Source organism: Triturus cristatus, chromosome 2_2 (assembly GCF_964204655.1).
Source record: "Triturus cristatus chromosome 2_2, aTriCri1.1, whole genome shotgun sequence".
In the NCBI taxonomy this organism is placed as follows: domain Eukaryota; kingdom Metazoa; phylum Chordata; class Amphibia; order Caudata; family Salamandridae; genus Triturus; species Triturus cristatus.
Genome location: NC_140582.1, coordinates 1,163,382,594 through 1,163,403,496, shown reverse-complemented (window position 1 = coordinate 1,163,403,496; position 20,903 = coordinate 1,163,382,594). Strand labels below are relative to the sequence as shown.

At 41.9% G+C, this 20,903-nt stretch overlaps 1 protein-coding gene across 2 annotated transcripts in view; it reads right to left on the bottom strand.

Moving 5' to 3' along the window:
• The window catches only part of SIGLEC1 (sialic acid binding Ig like lectin 1), a 284,641-nt gene that overhangs the window by 114,032 nt on the left and 149,706 nt on the right, over nucleotides 1-20,903 (bottom strand). For both annotated transcript variants that reach the window (XM_085642703.1, XM_085642704.1), the window contains exon 7: nucleotides 2,201-2,500. In XM_085642703.1, coding sequence (XP_085498829.1) covers nucleotides 2,201-2,500 — 300 coding nt within the window. The remainder of the gene's footprint in view (nucleotides 1-2,200; nucleotides 2,501-20,903) is intronic.

The following is a 20,903-nucleotide window of genomic DNA, read 5'->3' as shown; positions in this document are numbered from 1 at the left end:
CCCTTCTGGAAACTCTGTAGGTGATGCCTGAAGCTGTGTTAGTAAACTATGTGTCAATTGCAGGGTGTCTAGGGAAGCACAACTAAGGTAGGCTGGAGGGCTCTATTCCACAAGCATATGAATAACGAGAAGGAGCGGCCTAAGCCCTATAATGCCACATATTTAGTCGACACACAAAAAATAATTTGAATTTGAAATATGGACCCTATCCACTGCCAATAATTTTAAAATTCACTTTTTTAATTGTCAGTTGCAGGACAATGAATTAGCTTGGGCGTCTGTTGATTCAGTAAAAAGCTGAAGTTGCGGAAGTGCCATTGGGTGCCATTTGATCCTTGATGACATCACCATATTGCCTTTTTGTCAACCAGCCTCCTGCTTGTTTTGGATGGACTAAGGGGAGTGCAAAGTGTGGTCATAGGAAGGTCCTGATTTAAGTTCAGATTCTGCTCCTGCGGCCCTGGGGCTATTTTATAGACTCTGCAAACTTCTGTTGACTGAGCCATGGTGCAAATGGGCACAGACCTGAACAATGCACTGTATCATAGCAAATGCACCTGCACTGGGAGCAGGGCATTTGTGAAAGGTGGAACAGCTGCTGTTTAAACTGGAAAAGCAACCTCAGGTTTATTTGGGGAAGGGATCCCCTGCCGTAAGGGACTGCACCTGCATGCAGGTTGATGCCTCAGACATCCCTGTAACCCCCATGCCCACTTCAGGAGAGGCACCCTCTGGGAGTGCACTAACTCTGTGCCACCTCTATGTGGTACACAGTTAGATCGCCTCCTAAAGGCTTGTTTGCCTATTTACAAGAGTCTATAGTATGGCATGGGTGAACAGGTAAATGATTCCCTCATTTGCTTAGGGTCGTGGCCACATGGAAATGGAGGAATGGTCTCTTGAGATTGCCAGTGCGATGTGTGTTACTGCCAAGCCATGTAATACCAAAGTGCCCTGAGGTACAGGGCCCTGAGGTCCCACACCTGTTGAGCCCATGGGGCACATTCCAGAATATGACTGCTGACCTCTAATACCATACATATAAAGCACAGTGCAAAGGGAACCAAAGAGCAGGGGTAGCAGTGCGCTACCCCCGGCTACTTTTAATTGATATTTGAGAATCAGACTAGTGTAGCACTCCTTCAATAAAAAAGATGTTGCTTAGAAGGTTAGCAAAATTGATTAATTATTTAGCAATAAGTCTAGACAGCTATGGAATCTACTTAGATAAGAAACAAGCGGCAAAAAACTCCCAAATGCACAGTTTCCCAACAAGTCTCATAATCCTACAGGGCAAAATGTGTTTGTGATATCCTCCTAATCCTCATAATATCCAAAGTCCTCCTAATCCTCATAATATGCGATATCCTCCTAATCCTCATAATATGAGATATCCTCATAATCCTCATAATATGCGATATCCTCCTAATCCTCATAATATGCAATATCATCATAATCCTCATAATATGGGAAATCCTCATAATATGTGAAATTCTCATAATCCTCATAATATGCTATAGCCTCATAAATTTCATAATATGCAATATCCTCTAAATCATGAATCTCAGGGCTTTATGAGGCCATGAAGGTCTATCTTCCCTTGAAGTTTGGAAAAGCTGATGACATAAATTGACAAGGAAGCTAGTGCTAGACAATGCAACAATGTAGTGTCAGAGGAAGGAAGAAGGTTTGAGGATTAAGCATTGGCTTTTGTGTTGTGACTACTGATTCTATTGAATTCTGGCTCCAGTTCTAAGCTCTGACTCCTCCTTCTAGTTCCACATTCATTAGTTACAGACTCTACTACTGAGTTACCATCACAAGATATCCTGTTGCTTTCTTAATGAGTAATTGTTTTTCTGTTTGTTCAACTCCAAAAATTCGGCACCCTCATACTAAAAAGCAATGGGTCTATTTTTATTCCCATCTTTCTTAGAGAGATGTGTAGGGGTAATTTTTTCATTGAGTGAAGCAGAAAGGCTTTTAAGAAGTACAATAGCCTTGCAATCTCTCGGATCATTTTGCGACTTACGTTTCCTCGGTGGCAGATTAAACCCCTCAAAACAGCATGGATGGCGCTCACTGAAGAGCCAGTAAATTCTCTCTTCTGGCTTACTTTGTCAATTTTTATTTTGTCTTTTTTACAAACCATACATCACAGTGCAATTGAAATAAAGAACTACACAAAATATGTCCTTACTTTCCACGCTGAAGTGTCTAGAGGTTGTGGAGTTGCCATAGACATTTGTAGCTCTGCAAACATATGTTCCTTCGTCATCCAGGACCACACTTCTGATCTCCAACTTCAAAGAGTTGCGTGAGGACGAGACAGTGAGACGCTGGTTGGGTGCACCATTGGAGCTGGTGGTAGCGATAAGTTTACCATTCCTCTCCAGGGCCAGTTCCGCAGTGGGTTCGCTATCGACGGTACAGTGAACAAATGCCAATTTTCCTTCTTGAGTCTCTAAGAAGGAGGTTATAACTGGCGTCCTTGGAGGATCTGCAGGGTCAAACAACACAGAAAGAGATGAGATATATAGTCTTGTTGTCTTCTTGATCCCTGTTTCGCATCCTGTCATTCAGTGGCTATATTTATTATTAATTAATAAGTGGGATCAAAGCAGGAAATCCATCGGAAACAACCATACACTCAATGTAATGTTTTATTGACTTTTTCCTGGTCTACATATGTATTTTTTGAGTTATTGGGTACTAAAACATGTTGCCTTAAGGTTTCTTCAGGGTACTTTGTTGAAATACAAATCAGGTTACCGATTTGTGGCATGATTCACATACACAAATTTGGCAAAAATGTGCATTTGAACATTTAGCTGCAACACTCAGTCTCCTACTCCCTCATATCTCTCATACCTCTCAAGATCCCCTCTCCACAACCATGTTACATGTTACATTGTGTATGCTCCCTCCACATTCTCAGCCTTGAAACACACTTACTTTTAGTGTTGATAGGCACAAATAAGGAAGTGTTCCTGCATTATGAACTACATGCAAGGGACACAGGAATACTCCCAAACATATGTGTGGGCTAGGACCTCCCCGAACATTGATAGGAATTGAAGCCTTAGGTGCCTCATAGCTATAATGGAAAATGTTATGTGTTTACTACAGCTGAGCTGTCCAAGTGCTGCTAAGAGAAAGTATTTTGACAAATTGTCAAATGCATATTTGTCTGGCTGGGCAGCAGCATTAATTAATTAAGAGAAATTCAGCAGTTAGAGTTAGAGTTATCTCAAGTAATTATAACTCAGGCCCTCGCCGTTGAGGAAATATGAATTTTGTGATCAGTTATGTCCCCTATCGTAGACCCCAACGGCTCCATGTGCATGCTATAAGTACATGTATGTTCCCTCCAGTTCCAGTTATGAAGACGCAAATACATGTGCGTCCACCGTCAACATGTCCTCTTTCAGATTCGCCATGAATGGGTCAGATATTCCATTCCTAAGTATGAAAGGCCACCGACTTTATGTGGCTCACTTTCCACATTTTACAGATTCAGGCGAGTAGGCCCTGAATTCTGCCATCAAGTCTTTTTCTGCCTTCTGCCTCTGAAAGCTCCAGTCCGAGCCTGCATCTGTATCCATGAACTTTGTCCTACTCCCTGCGCGGCTAACGGTGCCTGATCCAGCCTGTTGCCTGCCAAAAACTGTATTTCACCTTCAAGATTATCTGCTCCGCTCCTCATCCGATGCATTCCTGTCTAGTAGTTTAGGTAAACATTCTTCCAGCTACCGTGCAAAGGGCCAGGCCTCACTGTTCTCATGCAAGTAATTCATAGCCCCTGTTACCATGGAAGATTCCTGCCCCCTCGCATCTCATGTAGACACTTAGACGCTTGTACACGCACTAACAGTCAGTATAGAATAGATTCCATCATAGAGACCTTTCCTTTTGGATAATACAGTTCTTTAAACATAAGATATTAGATATGATTTGGGATTAAGTTGACATGACCCCCCAGACTTCTGTCTCCACATGTAGAGCTAAATGTCAAGTCCCCTTCACCCTCTAGTTGCACGTCAATCACACGTCATGCGGCTGCGCGCGCATCTCTGCCAAATATTTCTGCTGACATTTCAGGATTCTCTTATGGATCCACCCACTTGTGACATCATGTTTAATGACGTTTTTAGTTACGCCTATGTTTACGCCTTTTTTCATTACGTATGTGTATCATTATCTGTACTATCAGCTGTTACGCCTCTTGCATCTGTCTTAATGTAATGCTTTCCATATAAATACCATTACTTGTCAATAATGTATTGCCTTCCCTTCCTGAACTTTCATGGTGATGGAATTTGAAGCCTGCAGTTTGAACTGTAATTCCTTTGTAGAGGAATAAAGCCTTTTAGAACCTCTAATACCACGGATTCTGCCTCTTATATTTACTGAGTTATTCTTACTAGACTTTACCGCATAAAAATAGTACCGGTAATGAAATATTTACCACACCGTGCACTGCTAATGACCCCACATATTACATCATCATAACATCGTCTATGACATCATTGATAATATCACTGCAACATTTGCTGTAAAATTATTGCTGCAGAAACTGTGCATGGCGGGGGCACAAGTTCTAGCTACCTGAGATAACTATAATTGTAACTTCTGAATTTCTATGGTTTTGTGTGTGTAAAATCTGAACCTAACTATAACGTCCCTGTAGCCTTTGTTTTTTGTGTGAATATATATATCTATAGCTATATATCAAAGTAGATTTGACCAGCACTGTTGTTACTTTAAATCGTTTAAAGATTTATTGGCGAAAAAAGATTAACATATATATATATATATAGAGAGAGAGAGAGAGAAGAGAAAGAGAGAGAGAGAGAGAGAGAGAGAGACGAACTTCGTCAAATTGATCCTAGTGCCCAGGAAAAGACGAATATGGACCCAAATCTTCGTGCAAGGTATTTTATTGATTCAGACACCCAGCACTACCGCCATGACGCGTTTCGGCCTTCGGGAGGCCTTGATCTCATGACGCCATGAGGTAGTGTCCCCACTTTTAAAGTGACAATGCAACAGCACGTGATAGTCAAAGCACAATGCAATAGGCATAGAGAAAGTATATATATATAGATATATATATATATATAGTGATATAGCATTAGTACAGCAGCAACCAGGTTATGTGTGCAAATATGGCAATACATAAAATGTAATTATTATTAAAAATGTACATTAATTCATGGACATTTAAAAATAACTGAAAACATTTCCAAATATATCTGGACAGAACAAAGACCAATTTCATACGATCATTATTCGTGAGTATTTGAAAAATAAAACCTAAGTGGGTGTAACTACATATTGGATGCAGCGCAACAATAATCGACTACATAAAAACATATTCAATATTTAAAATGCTCATTAATACACAAATAATAAAAATTAAAAATATTGAAAAGTTTCTTCAAAGTGCAAATGTACAGAATAAAAAACTATTTTTGTAAGGTTAATATCCAATAGTGAAAAAGCTTGGAATATATAGGTGTGTGTGTGTATATATATATACAGATATGTATTCACAAAAAACAGGGCTATATGTATACGTGTACATATATATATAGATAGATGGATAGATGGATAGATAGATAGATAGATAGATAGATAGATAGATGGATAGATGGATAGATGGATAGATGGATAGATGGATAGATGGATGGATAGATAGATAGATAGATAGATAGATAGATAGATAGATAGATAGATAGATAGATAGATAGATAGATAGATAGATAGATAGATAGATAGATAGATAGATATGCAAAACAGGTCAAGTTGACAAGCAATTGCACCCACACCTGGGAAGACCTGTAATCAGTTTGGCTTCTTCCTTAGGATGTTTAGTTGTTTTTAAATAAAATGCTCTTTTCAGGAATCACAGACTTCTTTTATATTGATGTAAATATTGGATTGTTCGCAAAAGAGATGCTTCATGTCCCTCTTTGAATAAAAGTGATGAAATTGTGAATTACAAACTTAATATCACTTCTGAGTTAAATTTTTATGCTATGAGGAATGTGATATAAAGAAATTCTCCAAAACATTAAACAAGCTATGACCTTTGGCATATTGTTGATGAAAGGGTATCATATAGAGTATTGTGTGTTCTTTACATATAAACTTTTTTGATTGCATTTATGGATGGATGGAGTAATAATGTCTGACCTGTTGAGCTCTTTGAGATTGTATGTTTTCAATGTTCGAGTTGGAACATTGTGAATTTACAGAATTAATTTGAAGAGTTCATCTGCGGCCCATGCAGGTGATAGTGTAGGGCCGGGTGGGATGGGAAATTTCGACAGACAGTGTTGAGGGAAAATGATTTATTTATTTAATTTTCTCTCGTGGTCGTCTGTCGAATCCCCCCCAACCCGGCCTCACCGCTCTTACCTGCAGGGGCAGCGGCTGGAAGAGTGGAACTTTGATAATTTGTCACTTTATTGGTATTGATAGTGATCTTTTTATCTGAACAGTTCCATTTAATTTAATATGCTATATATTACATGAAACATGAGCAATAATATCTAAACTGTTGCACGGTGAAAACGGAATACTCCGAGGCACAGTGCACAATATATTATGCACTTTGCTCATGCAAATTCGTGCAACATCTTGCTTGATTGAAAGAGTACATGGTGTCACTGTACTGACGTCGTTGTTGTATCCACTGCAGAATGAAATCTTCGTCGCCATTATAGTCTGCTTTAGTACTTATGTGTATTACATACGATGTTGAAGGTTTTTGTATGTTTTCCCCTCTTGGGCTTGATTGTACATAAAACTGAAGCAATACTATTACCAATCCTAAAGGAAGTGATCAATAACATTGATCGCGGTGATTTCCGCCAAGTGATGGGGGCATAGATATCAAGTGAAAACATGTAGCTTATAAATTATTAAATTCCACTTTTCACTGGATCGATCGCCTGTGCAAACATGGCTTTGTGATTTGCGGCAAGGCCTGTTTGACAATTTGGTCACAGTGAGATTTTATCATGATAGTAATGCACAGGTCAAGTAAGAGTCTGTCGTTGATGTCTATCAGTTATGTAGTATGGTTAACAAATATTGTATTTATCGTGTATTCTGTGCAGATAAGTATATCTTGCATTATATATAAAAACACTTCCCTAAGTCTGTTTACATAGTCTATTTGACATACTAGGAAGTCAATTCAATTCAAGAACATTATTCGGCGAGAAAAAACTGTCATAAAAGTACATACATATAAAAGCAATTCAAGCAATGTGATTCATGAAACGATAATACTAGGAAGTCATGTGACTCTTCGTTCATATGAGGAATGATGTGAAAATGGCGACCAACATGAATAAGTCTTGTAGTAGCAAAAATACTGTCTCTACTCTGTATTTAGTGGAATAAAAGCACATAATTTGGAGTGCCGGCACCTGTTCTTGTTTCTGCAGAGTTTATTTATGGATTGCGCGTGTGCCCGGCACGATGCCCGTAACACACAGGTATTGTTATTTAATGATGTGCTTTTAATTGCTATTACTTACTGGTATTGTAAGGCTATAATGCAAACCTTTTTACCTCAGCTATCCTTCTGAATCCAAATAACTGACTAACCTATCCACCACTCAGATTACTTTCATATTTCACTATACTAATTCAACACTAATCCTTTGTGGGTTCCGGTGTACCGTGCTACTCGCCGAAAAAGCGCTTCGACTCCTCGTCAGGGGTAGTAAGCGCTATATAAATGCAATTACAATACAATAAGCTTTTCATTTGGTGTATGAGTTATGGATGCAACTGTTCAATACACTGAGAGGTGGTTTGAACACGCATGCTCCTCATGAGAGGTGTGGCGCAGCAGCCAGAGCAACTCACTCTGAAGCGCAGGGCTGACGGTTCGATCTCCGGAGCGGGGGGCAGTTCAGCTCAGCATCATGTGACTCTGGGCAGTAGCTCACTTAACCTCCCCGAAGGCAACCCAGCCTCTGGGTACCCCAAGGGGTGATAGGTTCACGATTAACAAATGTGAATTATTTATTATTTATATATGAGTCATTATCATGACTGAAAAACGTCAATCCCTTTCCTGCTACCCTCAGAGATATAAAGGTTACAACATTCTGGCTTGATACCACAAACCTTTCCCTGAGACACTCTTTTGACTTGTGAATTACCCTGCCCGTACTTCATGTAACTGGCTCCGTCCAAGCCCATCCGGCCACTGAGACGCGCCATCTTAAGATCATACTAACTGTCTCCTAGTTCTGCCAGCAATTCAGACACTGACCTGGCATGCGTCAAACTCTTCGCTCCCAGCGACACACTCTTATGCAACTGTCCCCACCCCAGCCCTATCAACCATCAATAATCAAACTGATTATGTCCAGCTCTGCCGACCTCTTTGAAGGATCAACCTAGCATGTTCTAGCCTTTGACCCTACCCTTGTTTCTGTGACATCAGCTAAGTTTGTGATTGACAACATCCTATGTTTTCTGCAGCTACAGGGTCACCACACTATGCTAAAACTAACTGTGTCCCAGCCTTACCATGTGACTGACTCTTCCCCACCACTAGTGGCTTCCTTGGAATCACTGACTCACTGTGTGATTCACAAAACAGTTGCACTACTTTCACTGGTGCCATGTGTGCTGGCATCTAGCATCTAAAGGAGCTCGCACCTGCTCTGGGGGTCTCTCAGAACACCTGCTGACATATGGCTGACACTGCCTCATATATATGTATATATCACAAGTAAAACTAATACCCCTAGATTAAATGCCTCGGCATCTAAGCCTGGAATGTGACATGTTTCATGGACAACAAAACACACAGCAGATCTTGCACACAACTTGCATTTCTCATTTTCCAATGTAAACTATACATAACAATTCTGTGAAAGAATGTTCATACAGGCTGCTGGTGTTTTGCCTGTAAGAACCTAAATAATGCTACAGAGATTAGTGATTCTGTTTTAGGAGGATACAGCCTATCTGAATTTGAAAATGTATTCTCTTTCCCTCTCTGTCCCCTAATTGGGGTGTGGGCATAAAAGGTGAAAAAATATATATATATATATATATATATATATATATATATATATATATATATATATATATATATATATATATTCAATGAAAAAACCAAAGGTTTCACCCATGTTATAGTTAGCTGGACATTTCACTCGTAAAAAACCATTGAAATTCCCCCGTTATAGTTAGTTCAGCTAACTATAACTCGCGCGCCCGCAATGCACTACTGATGACGTCACATATTACATCACTCATGACATGGTCACTGACATCACTCATGACATCACTGATGACATCTCAAATGACATCACTGATGACATCACTGATGACATCATCCTTGTGATAGAGTGGCAGACCTCCTCTCCCCCTAATATAACCATTGAAACACACATTCAAAAATAGAAACTAAAATGTTCAAAATAATGAACATATCAATATCAGTTACAACAACCTATTCAGTAATTCTAAGAACCACATACACATACAGTAATTCACCAACAGTCCTCTACAGTCACTCATACATGTACTCACTCATCTTATGTACTCATACACCTGTACATCCCGTTACACAATGCCACTCATCCATAGAGTAACTCACACACATAGTCACTCATGCTAATAAAGAATCAATCATCCATTTACTTGCATATACAGTTATACACACACCACCACACTTACTTCTACAGAAACTTACATATACTTACTCTTTTAAACAATCACTTATAGAAACACATACTTATTCATACAGGAACTCTTCCAATCTCTCACTCTCACATATACTCACTTATATACACCAATAGTCATATATACTAGTTTAAAACATATGTAGTTACTCATAAAGACACTATTGAGACAGTCATTCACTCACTAACACACCCATGCACACACTCATCCACCCATACAGTCCTGCACACATGCTGTATTCAACACATACAAACAGTGAGTCACTCATTCATGCACCTATGCACTAAGTAATACCCCCCACCGAACCATACAGAAACTCAGACACTCATAGTGATAAAAAACCAACTAATAACCTATATAGACACTCATGTAGCTACTCACCAACCCATGCAGCCACTTATACACAAAGTAAGAAACTGATACAGATATTTAAATATTTAAAGATTACTCAGTAAGCCATGTATTCACTATGATACACTTAAACAGTCAGTTACACAAAATAAATTCCAAAAAAAAGTATCCATTTAGACACTTATATACCCATTTATTCTTCCTTTGACCTTGAGATATACATAAATATAAAAAATATATAATTTTCATAAAAACACACAATCACTGGATGATGTCATCAGTGATGTCATCAGTGATGTCATTTGAGATGTCATCAGTGATGTCATGAGTGATGTCAGTGACCATGTCATGAGTGATGTAATATGTGACGTCATCAGTAGTGCATTGCGGGCGCGCGAGTTATAGTTAGCTGAACTAACTATAACGGGGGAATTTCAATGGTTTTTTACGAGTGAAATGTCCAGCTAACTATAACATGTGTGAAACCTTTGGTTTTTTCATTGAATTTCTAAGGTTTTTTAAATGCTAATTCCTAACTATAACGTGTGTGAAACCCATGGTTTTTTCAGTGAATTTCAAAGGTTTTTTAAATGCTAATTTCTAACTATGCCTACAGAGATAGGACATGTGAAGAAAGAAGAAAAAATGCACAGAAAGAAACAAAAGAAGTGCAGAAAGAAGCAACAGAAGTCCTCAAATACGAAGATAAGTGCAGGAAGAAGGATAACGTGCAGAAAGAACAAAAAGAAGAGCAGAAAGAAGCCTTGTTGCAAAATCATCCTGTACCCTCAACTTTTTCAGACGGATACTGGTGGTAACTGAGTCTGACTAACCAGTCCTAGAGCCAGTGCTATGTTAAAAGACACTTAGAATACAGTGAAAACACCTACATACACTAGGGAACATTATGCGTTGGGGTCCCCCTGTGATTAGCATGACCTCCTCTGTAAGCCCCTAGTGTATAATAGGGCATGGGGATTAAATCTACCTCTTAAAACAGGCCACAGGGCGTTTTTGCACACATTAACTCAGGCCCCGTCCCCTCCCTTCACCACTGTGTAAACACGCCCTGTGTCCATTTTTAGTTGGGAGATTAAGTTCATTTGAATCCTGAGGGTCCCTAGGGTACAACTAGCCCACTAGGTACCTCCAGTAAGTGCCACAGAGCTGCATTGCAGAGAGGTGTAAAAAGTGGCACGGCCTGGACCACCTCTCTGCAATGCAGCTCAGTGGCGCTTACTGGAAGCACTTGGTGGGCTAGTTAGCCCCCAGGGGCCCTCAGTATTGAAGGGAAATTATATCCCCAATTTAAAACATGCCATAGTGCGTGTTTGCACACGTCACCTCAGGCCCCGTCCCCTCCCTTCACCACTGTGTAAACGCGCCCTGTGGCTGTTCTAAGTTGAGAGTCCCCCTGAATCCTAAGGGTCCCTAGGGTCAAACTAGACCACTAGGTACCTCCAGTAAGCGCCACAGAGCTGCGTTGCAGAGAGGTGTAAAAAGGGGCTTGGCCTCAGAACACCTGGCTGCAGCGCAGCTCCCTGGCGCATACTGGAGATGCCTGTTGGGGGCGCGTTTGCAGAGTGCTGCACGGAGGGGGCATGGCCTCTGGCACGATGCCAGTCTTTTATTTATTTTAGTTTTTTAAGAAGGGGGGCTGTTTGGTTCCCCTTCTTATTCTAATTTATTGGCCCTGATGACCCCATCCCCCAGGGCCAGTCTCCTAATTATATTTTTTTTACCCCAATCCCCAGGGCTGGCCACTGTTTTTTATTATTTTTAAAAAATATATATTTATAGACACACCTAGGACATGCTGGACAAACCGTACGTACCTATCACCATGATGATTTGCGTGATATTCATTAAAAGGCGACTATGCATGCAATGAATCCACGTGGAATGTATTTACACCACTAGTGAAGCTCTGACATGTCTGATGCCCTACCGTGCCTAATCCTGGTAGACACCCGTGTCGTTTATTTATACAAACATGGGTAGCTATTGACGGGCACATTTAATACACATGCACACCAAGCCATTCAAAGGGGATTCGACAAAAATTCGACCAAAACTATGCAAGAAACCCCCCTCACGGTTAATAAAACACACATCCACTGCCGGATGTGTAATACTTTTTATTTTACTCTCTGGAAAGGGGACGAACATCACTTGAGAGTCACAGCGTGCTCCTGACAGAGCCCAATGCTGTGTTACACCCACCATTGCCTGCCGAGTGCCACACACCTCTGTGTTGTATTCCACTAGCTAGTGCATATGCTATGACACTCTCTAGCCCATGTGCACTGTAACACCACCCCGTGAATATGTCATGCCACACTTGTCTTCGCACGGGTTATATTGCCCCATCTAATGGCCTTTCTCGATGCCTATGTTATAACGCACAGTGCTATGCCATACATATTACAATCTGGGATCCATATATTTGTCACAGTGCATATGCAACGTTACACTCCCCAGCACATATTTTATATTACAACTTTAGAGACTAGTTAGGTTACACAACACTGCCCTGTGCATATTACACTCCAAGGCGCATATCGCATAGCACGCGCTAGTGCCTGTGCTATCTCGCGCTCTCCAATGAATCTGTCATTGCGCACAATGTATTGCAAATTATATTTCACGCCCGGTTCATCTTATATCACACTTTTTGGTGCATAGTTTATACCATACACTATATCTAGTTTTCATTTTCAATCGTGCTCTCAGGACTATGTTCTATATAACACTGTGTTCACCTACCCTTTTCACGGGCATTACATTTTGCGATAGGGGGTGGAGGGTCAGGGGGTGTTTCTGCCAAGTGAGCCCGGAGTCACAGTCACAAACGTCCTCTTCTTCCTGAATAAAAGTGAGATTATGCTGCATACTTGTTCATATTTTAAGTAGTTCGCACAGACACAATGTTTTAAAAACAATAAAGTTCCTAATACCCGCCTTCTCTGAACAGTTAGCTTGCTGCCCCATCCCCTTCCTCCCTATCCTCTGTTGTGTGAATCCATGGACTAGCCTCCTCCCTCCTGCCATGCATGGTCTGATGTGCTGCCACTGCCCTCAATTTAGTATGATGTACCAGTCCAGTCCTCCTGCCCTCCATTGCCCAATTCTATGCCCCATCATTGACCTCCTGCTTAAACTCTGTGCTTAGCTTGCTGCCCCTATTCTCCTTCCCCCTGCCCTCCGATGTCTTTGTGCATGCCCCTGCTCCATCCTTTTTGCCCACCATGTCCCATGGACCTGCCACTCCTATCTACTCTGAGTGTTCTGTTGAGCTGCCACTCCCCTCCCACCTGCCTAGCATTGTCAGATGACTGTAACCTGTCCCTGCCACCTCCACCCTGCCTGTCCACATGCCATGCCCCTATCCTCTTCCTCCTGTCCTACATGGTCCATTGTACTGCCACACCCTTCTGCCCTCCCTGGTCTGTTGTGCTGCAACTGCTCCTCCTGCCTGCCCCGTGTGGTCTGTTGTGAGGTCCCTTCCCCTGAACTTTTTTGTCTGTGCACAGGTCCTGACCCTCCCTTCTATCCTCCATTGTCCTTTGTGCATGCCCCTCCACCCTCCTTCTTGCCCATCATAGCCATTGTGCTGCCACTAACCCTCCCACTTGCCATGCATGGTCTTCTGTGCTGCCATGGCCCCTCCCACCTTCCCTGTGTGGTCAGTTAGCTGCCCCTGACCCCCTCCCACCTTCCCTCCATGGTCTGTGTGTATGCCATCACAGTCTCACTGTTGCTCTTCATGGTGTGTCTTGCTTCTAGTGCCCATCCTGCCTGACCTCCATGGCTATCTTGCTGCTCCTGCCCTGCCCCCTTGCCCCCAGCCCTACTCCCTCCCTCCTGGCTTGTCTGTTCCATTGTAATGCCCCTGATCCGTCCCTCCTGCCCTTTATGGTCTGTTATGCTGCAGCTTTCTCTCCTGTCTGTCCATTATGGTCAGCTAGCTACCATTGCCTCTTGCCCCTCTGTTCTCTGTTGTCCATGTGCATGGTCCTGTCCCCTCCCTCTTGCTTTCTATGGATTGTTGTGCTGCACTCCCGTCCTGCATGCCCTGTGTGGTGTATTGTGCTGCTGCAAACCCTGATGCCTGCCCTGCAGGGTCAGTTTGGTGCACCTCTCCATGTCCCTCCTGTCCTCTGTTATCCAAGTCCATGTCCCTATCCCATTTCCTTCCATGATCCAATGTACCATACTTGCGAACATTTTGAACTTGGTAAGAGGGAGATTTTTAAAAAAAACTGGGGTATTGATTTTCCCCTTTGAGTTACATTGAAAAAGAGGATATTGTAGACAGGAGACAGATCAAATAAAGCCCATTTGAGCTTAAAAACATTGGACGTTTCCTGGCTGAATCGGGTCTGTTGGCATGTATGGTTGTACTACCATTGCCTCTTCCTTCTGCCCACAATGGTCTATTACATTGCCACAGCCTTGAAGGAGGGTAGATTTTGTATCACAGGGGGCCCCTGGCCCGTTCTGTCCACACCTGAAGTATGAGACCCTTGTCCTTGCCCTGCCAGCTGCATTTGTAGGCCGTATTAAATTGACCAGCGGGTCCTGTATTGCTATATAATTATCCTGAGACATCCTTACCACTCAGCCAGCATAAAACCCCTGTGTAGGCCCTTCTGTTCAATATGTAGGCCTCTTTGTTAAATTGACCATAGCTCTGCAATTTTAGTGTATAGCAGTCTGAAGGCAGGTCTGCGAGGCCTTCTGATCCAAACTAGTAGCCCCCACCCTACCCGAGTGCTCCGTGCTCGGTATCAAAGTTCAACATCCCCCTGAAGCTGTCGACATACAGTAGGCTGCATCCTGGACTGGTACTTGCTTCCTGGGCAGGTTTCCCGCTTTTAAGGAAGTGGCAACCGCAGAGCGTCAAGTTAGGAGAACTGAGGAGATTTTATACATGAATATATTGAATTCCCGTACAATACCCATTATTTTCTGCTTGCTCTATGGAACTTACGATAAGCGATTGGCCTGAGAGACTGACCTTTTCACCCAGTCCATTGTCAGCATTAAGTGGGTAAATGACGAAATGTCTGGTAAAATCTGCAGTCGAAGCTTTTGGGTAGCATACGTAGGTAGATGTAGCGTGCAAAGGAGCCCACAAAATGATATAAAAAGGGAGCACCCACAGATATCGACGGACTACCTCGCCGTCTGTATGTAGGTTAACAGGCAGTGCAGGTTTTCCCCAAGAGCTGGGAGCTCTTGTCTTCCTTTGCTTAAAATGTCTTGCTCTGCTTTGCTTGAAGTATCTTATTCTATTTTACCTATATGAAATGTCATGTTATGTTTAACCATTGTTCTCTTTACTTTTGCATTTAAAAGATTTTGTATTGTAATTGCAGGAATGCTTGCTCTAAGAGTAAACGTGAGTGTTCCTAGGTAACATTTTCCTTGGTGTAACTTGTTTCTCATGATGCATTTATAGATGTGTTTTCTCTCTCTCTCTGTCAGTACATTAATTGAGATACAGAGAATATTATGACAGCTGTATGATTATCTGGATTCTGTTTTTTGTACTTTATGTCTCTATTCTGCGGTTTCTTTGAAGTTGCATCTTCTCATTAAACTGCCATTGTATTCTGCCTCCAATTCCATGTCTCATATGTCTGTTTTCTTCATTTTTGGAGCAAGCGTTCCTAGGCACCCCGGCTCAAATTAAGGTGCCCCTTTTGTCCCTGACTCACTCTCCTGCTCAGAACTGTGGTGGCTCCCGGGGATCTGGGGACCGCCCCTAGCTTCCTTGACCCGTAATAGATCTTCCCTCCAACAGCCTCTCTTGCAAGTCCTGTATTGTTGGTTTGTTGCCCCTGCCCCCCTTTCCACTGCCCTCCATAGTCTGTTGTGCTTCCACGGCCCTTCCTGCCTGCTCAGTGTGGTTAAATTGTTGCCTTTGCACCCTCCTACCTGCCTTCAATTTTCAGAGTCCGTGCCCCTGGCCTCTGCCTCTCAACAGTATCCTAATGAACAACTAGATTGCTAACATTCTATATTTATTACAAAAGTGTGGAACGCCTGACATCATCTTGATGTAATCAAAACTGTAATACCTAGAGCATTTCCTTTAGAAATTACATATATGAGAGGGTCTTATTGGCATCAAAATTATGGTTAGTGCTCTAAAAGACTAAAATAAGGACATATTTTCTGAGTTTTCAAATAGCGACAAAGCACTTTTAAATTATTTGTTATCTTTATGTTTTTTTATCCAGTTGACCACTTGATTAAATGTTGCACTTAGGGGAGAGGATGTGGTGTTACTTCCAGAACTGCAGACTTTGCAACTGGGGAACCAGGTTGAAGTTTCTGCTTCAGCTCGACATTCTGTGATTCTGGTCAAATCACTTAGTCTCCCCATGTCTACAACCAAAATGAATTTGTTCTTGTGTGATGTAACCAATGCTCATGTAAAGCACTCCAATACCTGACAAGTCTGCACTATATAACACTGCAAAAACACAAAATAATAAGTGTTTTGCACACTTCTGTCATTGGGCTATATTTGGGCTACATCTGGTTGATTTTGGGCTACATTTGGGCTCTTTTGTCTCCGGTGGCCATCTTGGGAGATTTATTTGTTATGAAGTTTCCTAATTTCCTCATGTACTGCAGTCTCCTCAGTAGGAAATGCTTTCAATTTTTTACTTTGATTCCATCATGAAGGTATTCAGATATGTCACACATTTGCCATAAATTCTGAATGTTAGCACTCTAGTTGCTCATTAGATCACTGTAGTAAAACTACTCCACCATGGAAGTCTGCTCCTGGTATTAAAAGTGCATGTTTCAGTCTGCATGTCAGAATTTTTTAATGAAATAGAAGAGGATTTGAGAAGTCACTCAAAATGTGCCCTCATTTTCTTTCTTCAGTATTAATCATAATTTCTATGGCAAAATGAACCTCCTCATTGTGTTCCTTTTTAAATTAAATGTTTTAAGTGTTACCAGTTTATTCCAATCAAGATGGCTTCAGGTGTGCCATACTTTTGTCATAATGAAGACAGTAAGCGCTCTAGTTGTTTTTAAGAACATTCTGGGACATTCTGTCATTGGGCTATACTTGGGCTACATCTGGGTGATATTTGGGCTACATTTGGGCTCTTTTGTCTCTGGTGGCCATCTTGGGAGACTTATTTGTTATGAAGTTTCCTAATTTCCTCATTTACTGCAGTCTCCTCAGTAGGAAATACTTTCAGTTTTTTACTTTGATTCCATCAAGAAGGCATTCAGATGTGTCACACATTTGCCATAAATTCAGAATGTTAGCACTCTTTTTGCTCATTAGATCACTGTAGTAAAGCTACTGCTCACCAGGGAAAACTGCTGCTGGTATTGAAAGTGCATGTTTCAGTCTGCATGTCAGAATTTTTTAATGAAATAGAAGAGGATTTGAGAAGTCACTCAAAATGTGCCCTAATTTTTCTTTCTGCAGCACTAATCATACTTTTTATGGAAAAATGAACCCCCTCATTTTGTTCCTTTTTAAATTAAATGTTTTAAGAGTTACCACTTTAATCCAAGCAAGATGGCTTCAGGTGTGCCATACGTTTATCATAAGTAGGACTGTTAGCGCTCTAGTAGTTCTTTGGAACACTCTGGGAAGCTGCAGTAGAACACAAAGGAATCAACTGACAGTCTCTGCCCTTGTTGGATGTACATGTTTTACTGAGAATATCAGACTTCATTCTCACATGACTGAGAAAGATAATGTGAATTTACAAAAAATAAGCTCTCAGTTTAGCCTATAGATCACCTTCCAAACCTCTGTGGTAAAAGCATGAGAAAATATTTTTCTCTCAATCATGATATCCCAGCAGAAGGCTTTTTCACATGGTGAAATCACCTTAGAACATACCACAATTCCTAAAATAAGTATGGTACCATCAACAAATGATTTATAATGTAACTAAAGTCTTAAAACCTTCTATTAACTGCAATGCTTTTTAATGAGGTGCTATCATGTATATTTGTCCCAAGATGGCTGCCAACACTTCTTGGATGAAGTGCTGACAGCCAATCAGATCTCAGGATGAGATGTGTGGTTAGGCTCCGCCCACATATATATATGCTTTTAAATGCTATTTACTCAGGAAATACTGAACAGATTTACACCAGACCTGCAAAAGGCACTTCCTTGACCTTATGGCTACCTCTCTGCCAAATTTCTAGTAATTCTGTTCAGCCGTTCGGGCTGTAGCTCGTTCTAAAGGTCCTATGGAAAAATGCATGGGAAAAACGCGTTTTGGGACCCCCCTTTTATCTCAGCCCCCGCTTGACGAATCCCCCCGAGACTTTCAGGGTAGGAGCGGAGCGTAGCGCCCCACCTATTTTGAGAAATTCGCGAGGATTCACCGACCGGCGCCAAAGTTATTCAAAATAGAATGTTGCGGATTTCCTATGGAAAAGGGGTCCTCACTATAACTACCTACTGGCGACCGCCAGTAGGTAATATATATATATATATATATATATATATATATATATATATATATATATATATATATATATATATATATTATCTACTGGCGGTCGCCAGCAGATAGTTATAGTTACAACCCAGTTTCCATAGGAAATCTCAAAATTCTATCGTTATATATATATATATATATATATATATATAATTCATCTGAAGGAAGAGATTCTGCATTGAAAGTTTCGGAGTGATCTGTCAAGCGGGGCCGAGAAAAAGGGGAGATCAAAAATGTGCATTTCCCATGTAATTCTCCTTAGGGATTTTGAACATGACTTCAGCCTGAACTACTGGACGGAATTACACCAAATTTGTCAGAGAGGTAGCTGTTGGCCCAGAAAGAGTCCTTTTTTAGGATTTGTTGTTGATCTGTAGTTGCAGAGTTATTAAAGGAAAAATAAATGTGTATATCTAGGAATGTATATCTATTGCCGATTCCTTGCGGTGAATCCACAAAGTCACATGCCACCCCCAATGCCGTGCTTGGCTGACCACAACCTGTCTGGGAGGTGGCGGCCACCATTTTAAGTATCGGGCAATGGTCCCGGGGTACAAAATTGAGTTATACCATTTTTTCCTGACTTGGGGAATCTGCATATCCCCCATGAGGCTGAGAGCAGTCCCCCGTTGTATATCCACGATGGATTTGCAAATCTTGGAGTACTTTAAAAAAAAACACTTTCAGAGCCACTCAGACACCCACACATGTACACTCACCTCCATTTACAGACCCATACTGGCAGTCACGCACCCACTCACAGACCTATGCAGGCATTCAAACTACCACTCACAGAGGCATGCATGCACTCTCAGATCCACTCATAGACCCACATAGGCACTCACCCACCCACTCACAGACCTTTGCAGGCATTGCCACACCCACTCACAGACCCTCTGAAACACTCCCACACCCACTCAGAGACACACAGACACAGTCTCACTCACAGACCCACTCACACATCCACTTGCAGACCCACTCACATAACTACTCACAGATCCAGTCGGAAACTCACACACCCAATCACAGACCAACACAGACATACACCCACTCACAGGCCCACCTGACACTCACAAACCTACTCACAGACCCATGCAGTCACTCACGGACTCACTCATATACCCATGTAGGCACACACACCCAGTCACAGACCCACATAGACACTCACACACCCACTCACAGACCCACACAGGAACTCACACATCCATTCACAAACCCACATAGGCACTCACACATCCACACACAGACCCACACAGACACTCACACACTCACTCACAGACCCACTCAGGCAATCACACACCCATTCACAGACCCACACAACCACTCTCACACTAAAACACAGACCCACACAGACACTCACAGACCCACTGACAGAGCCATGCAGGCACTAACACACCCACTCAGAAATCCATGGAGGCACTGATAGACCTACTTACATTCCCACAAAGGTACTCAGTGACCCACTCACAGACCTATACAGGTACTCACACAACCACTCACAGAACTTAAATACTCCCCAAACTACTGGACAGAATTACACCACATTTGGCAAAGGGGTAGCTGTTGGTCCAGAAAGAGCCCTTTTTGGGATTTAGTTTAAATCCATTCAGTAGTTGTGGAGTTATTAAAGGAAAAACACATGTATATATCTAGGGACGGGGATCCTCAGCAGTGGATCCGCCAAGTCAACTAACCAAGAGGTTGCGGCCACCATTTTAAGTATCGAGTAATGGTCCTAGGGTCTTAAAATGTTTCTGTAAAATGATTAAAGGAGTTTGGGTTTCGGTACCCTGACCCAATGGGTGTGTTAGAGGAGTATGAGAGGGACCTATGTTACGTACAGAATTGAGTTATATAATTGTTTCCCCACTTCGTTAATCCACAGGTCCTCTATGATTCTCAGCGGAGCCCCCGTGTAAATCCACAACAGATTCACAAATCTTGGTGCACTTAAAAAAAAAACTTTCAGACACCCACAAAGGTACTCTCACACCCATTTACGGACCCGTCCAGGCAGTCACACACCCACTCACAAACCTATGTAGGCATTCACATACCCACTCACAGAGCCATGCAGGCGCTCTCAGACTCACTCACAGATCCACATAGGCACTCGCTCCAATCAAAGACCTAAACAGGCATTGACACACCCAATCACAGACCCAGCAACACACCCACTCACAGACCCACTAAGTCACTCACAAACCCACTCAAAGACCCACACAGACACTCAAACACCCACTCAGAGACCCACAAACTCACAAACCCACTCAAACACCCACACAGGCCCTCTAACACACACACTCTCAGACCCACACAAAC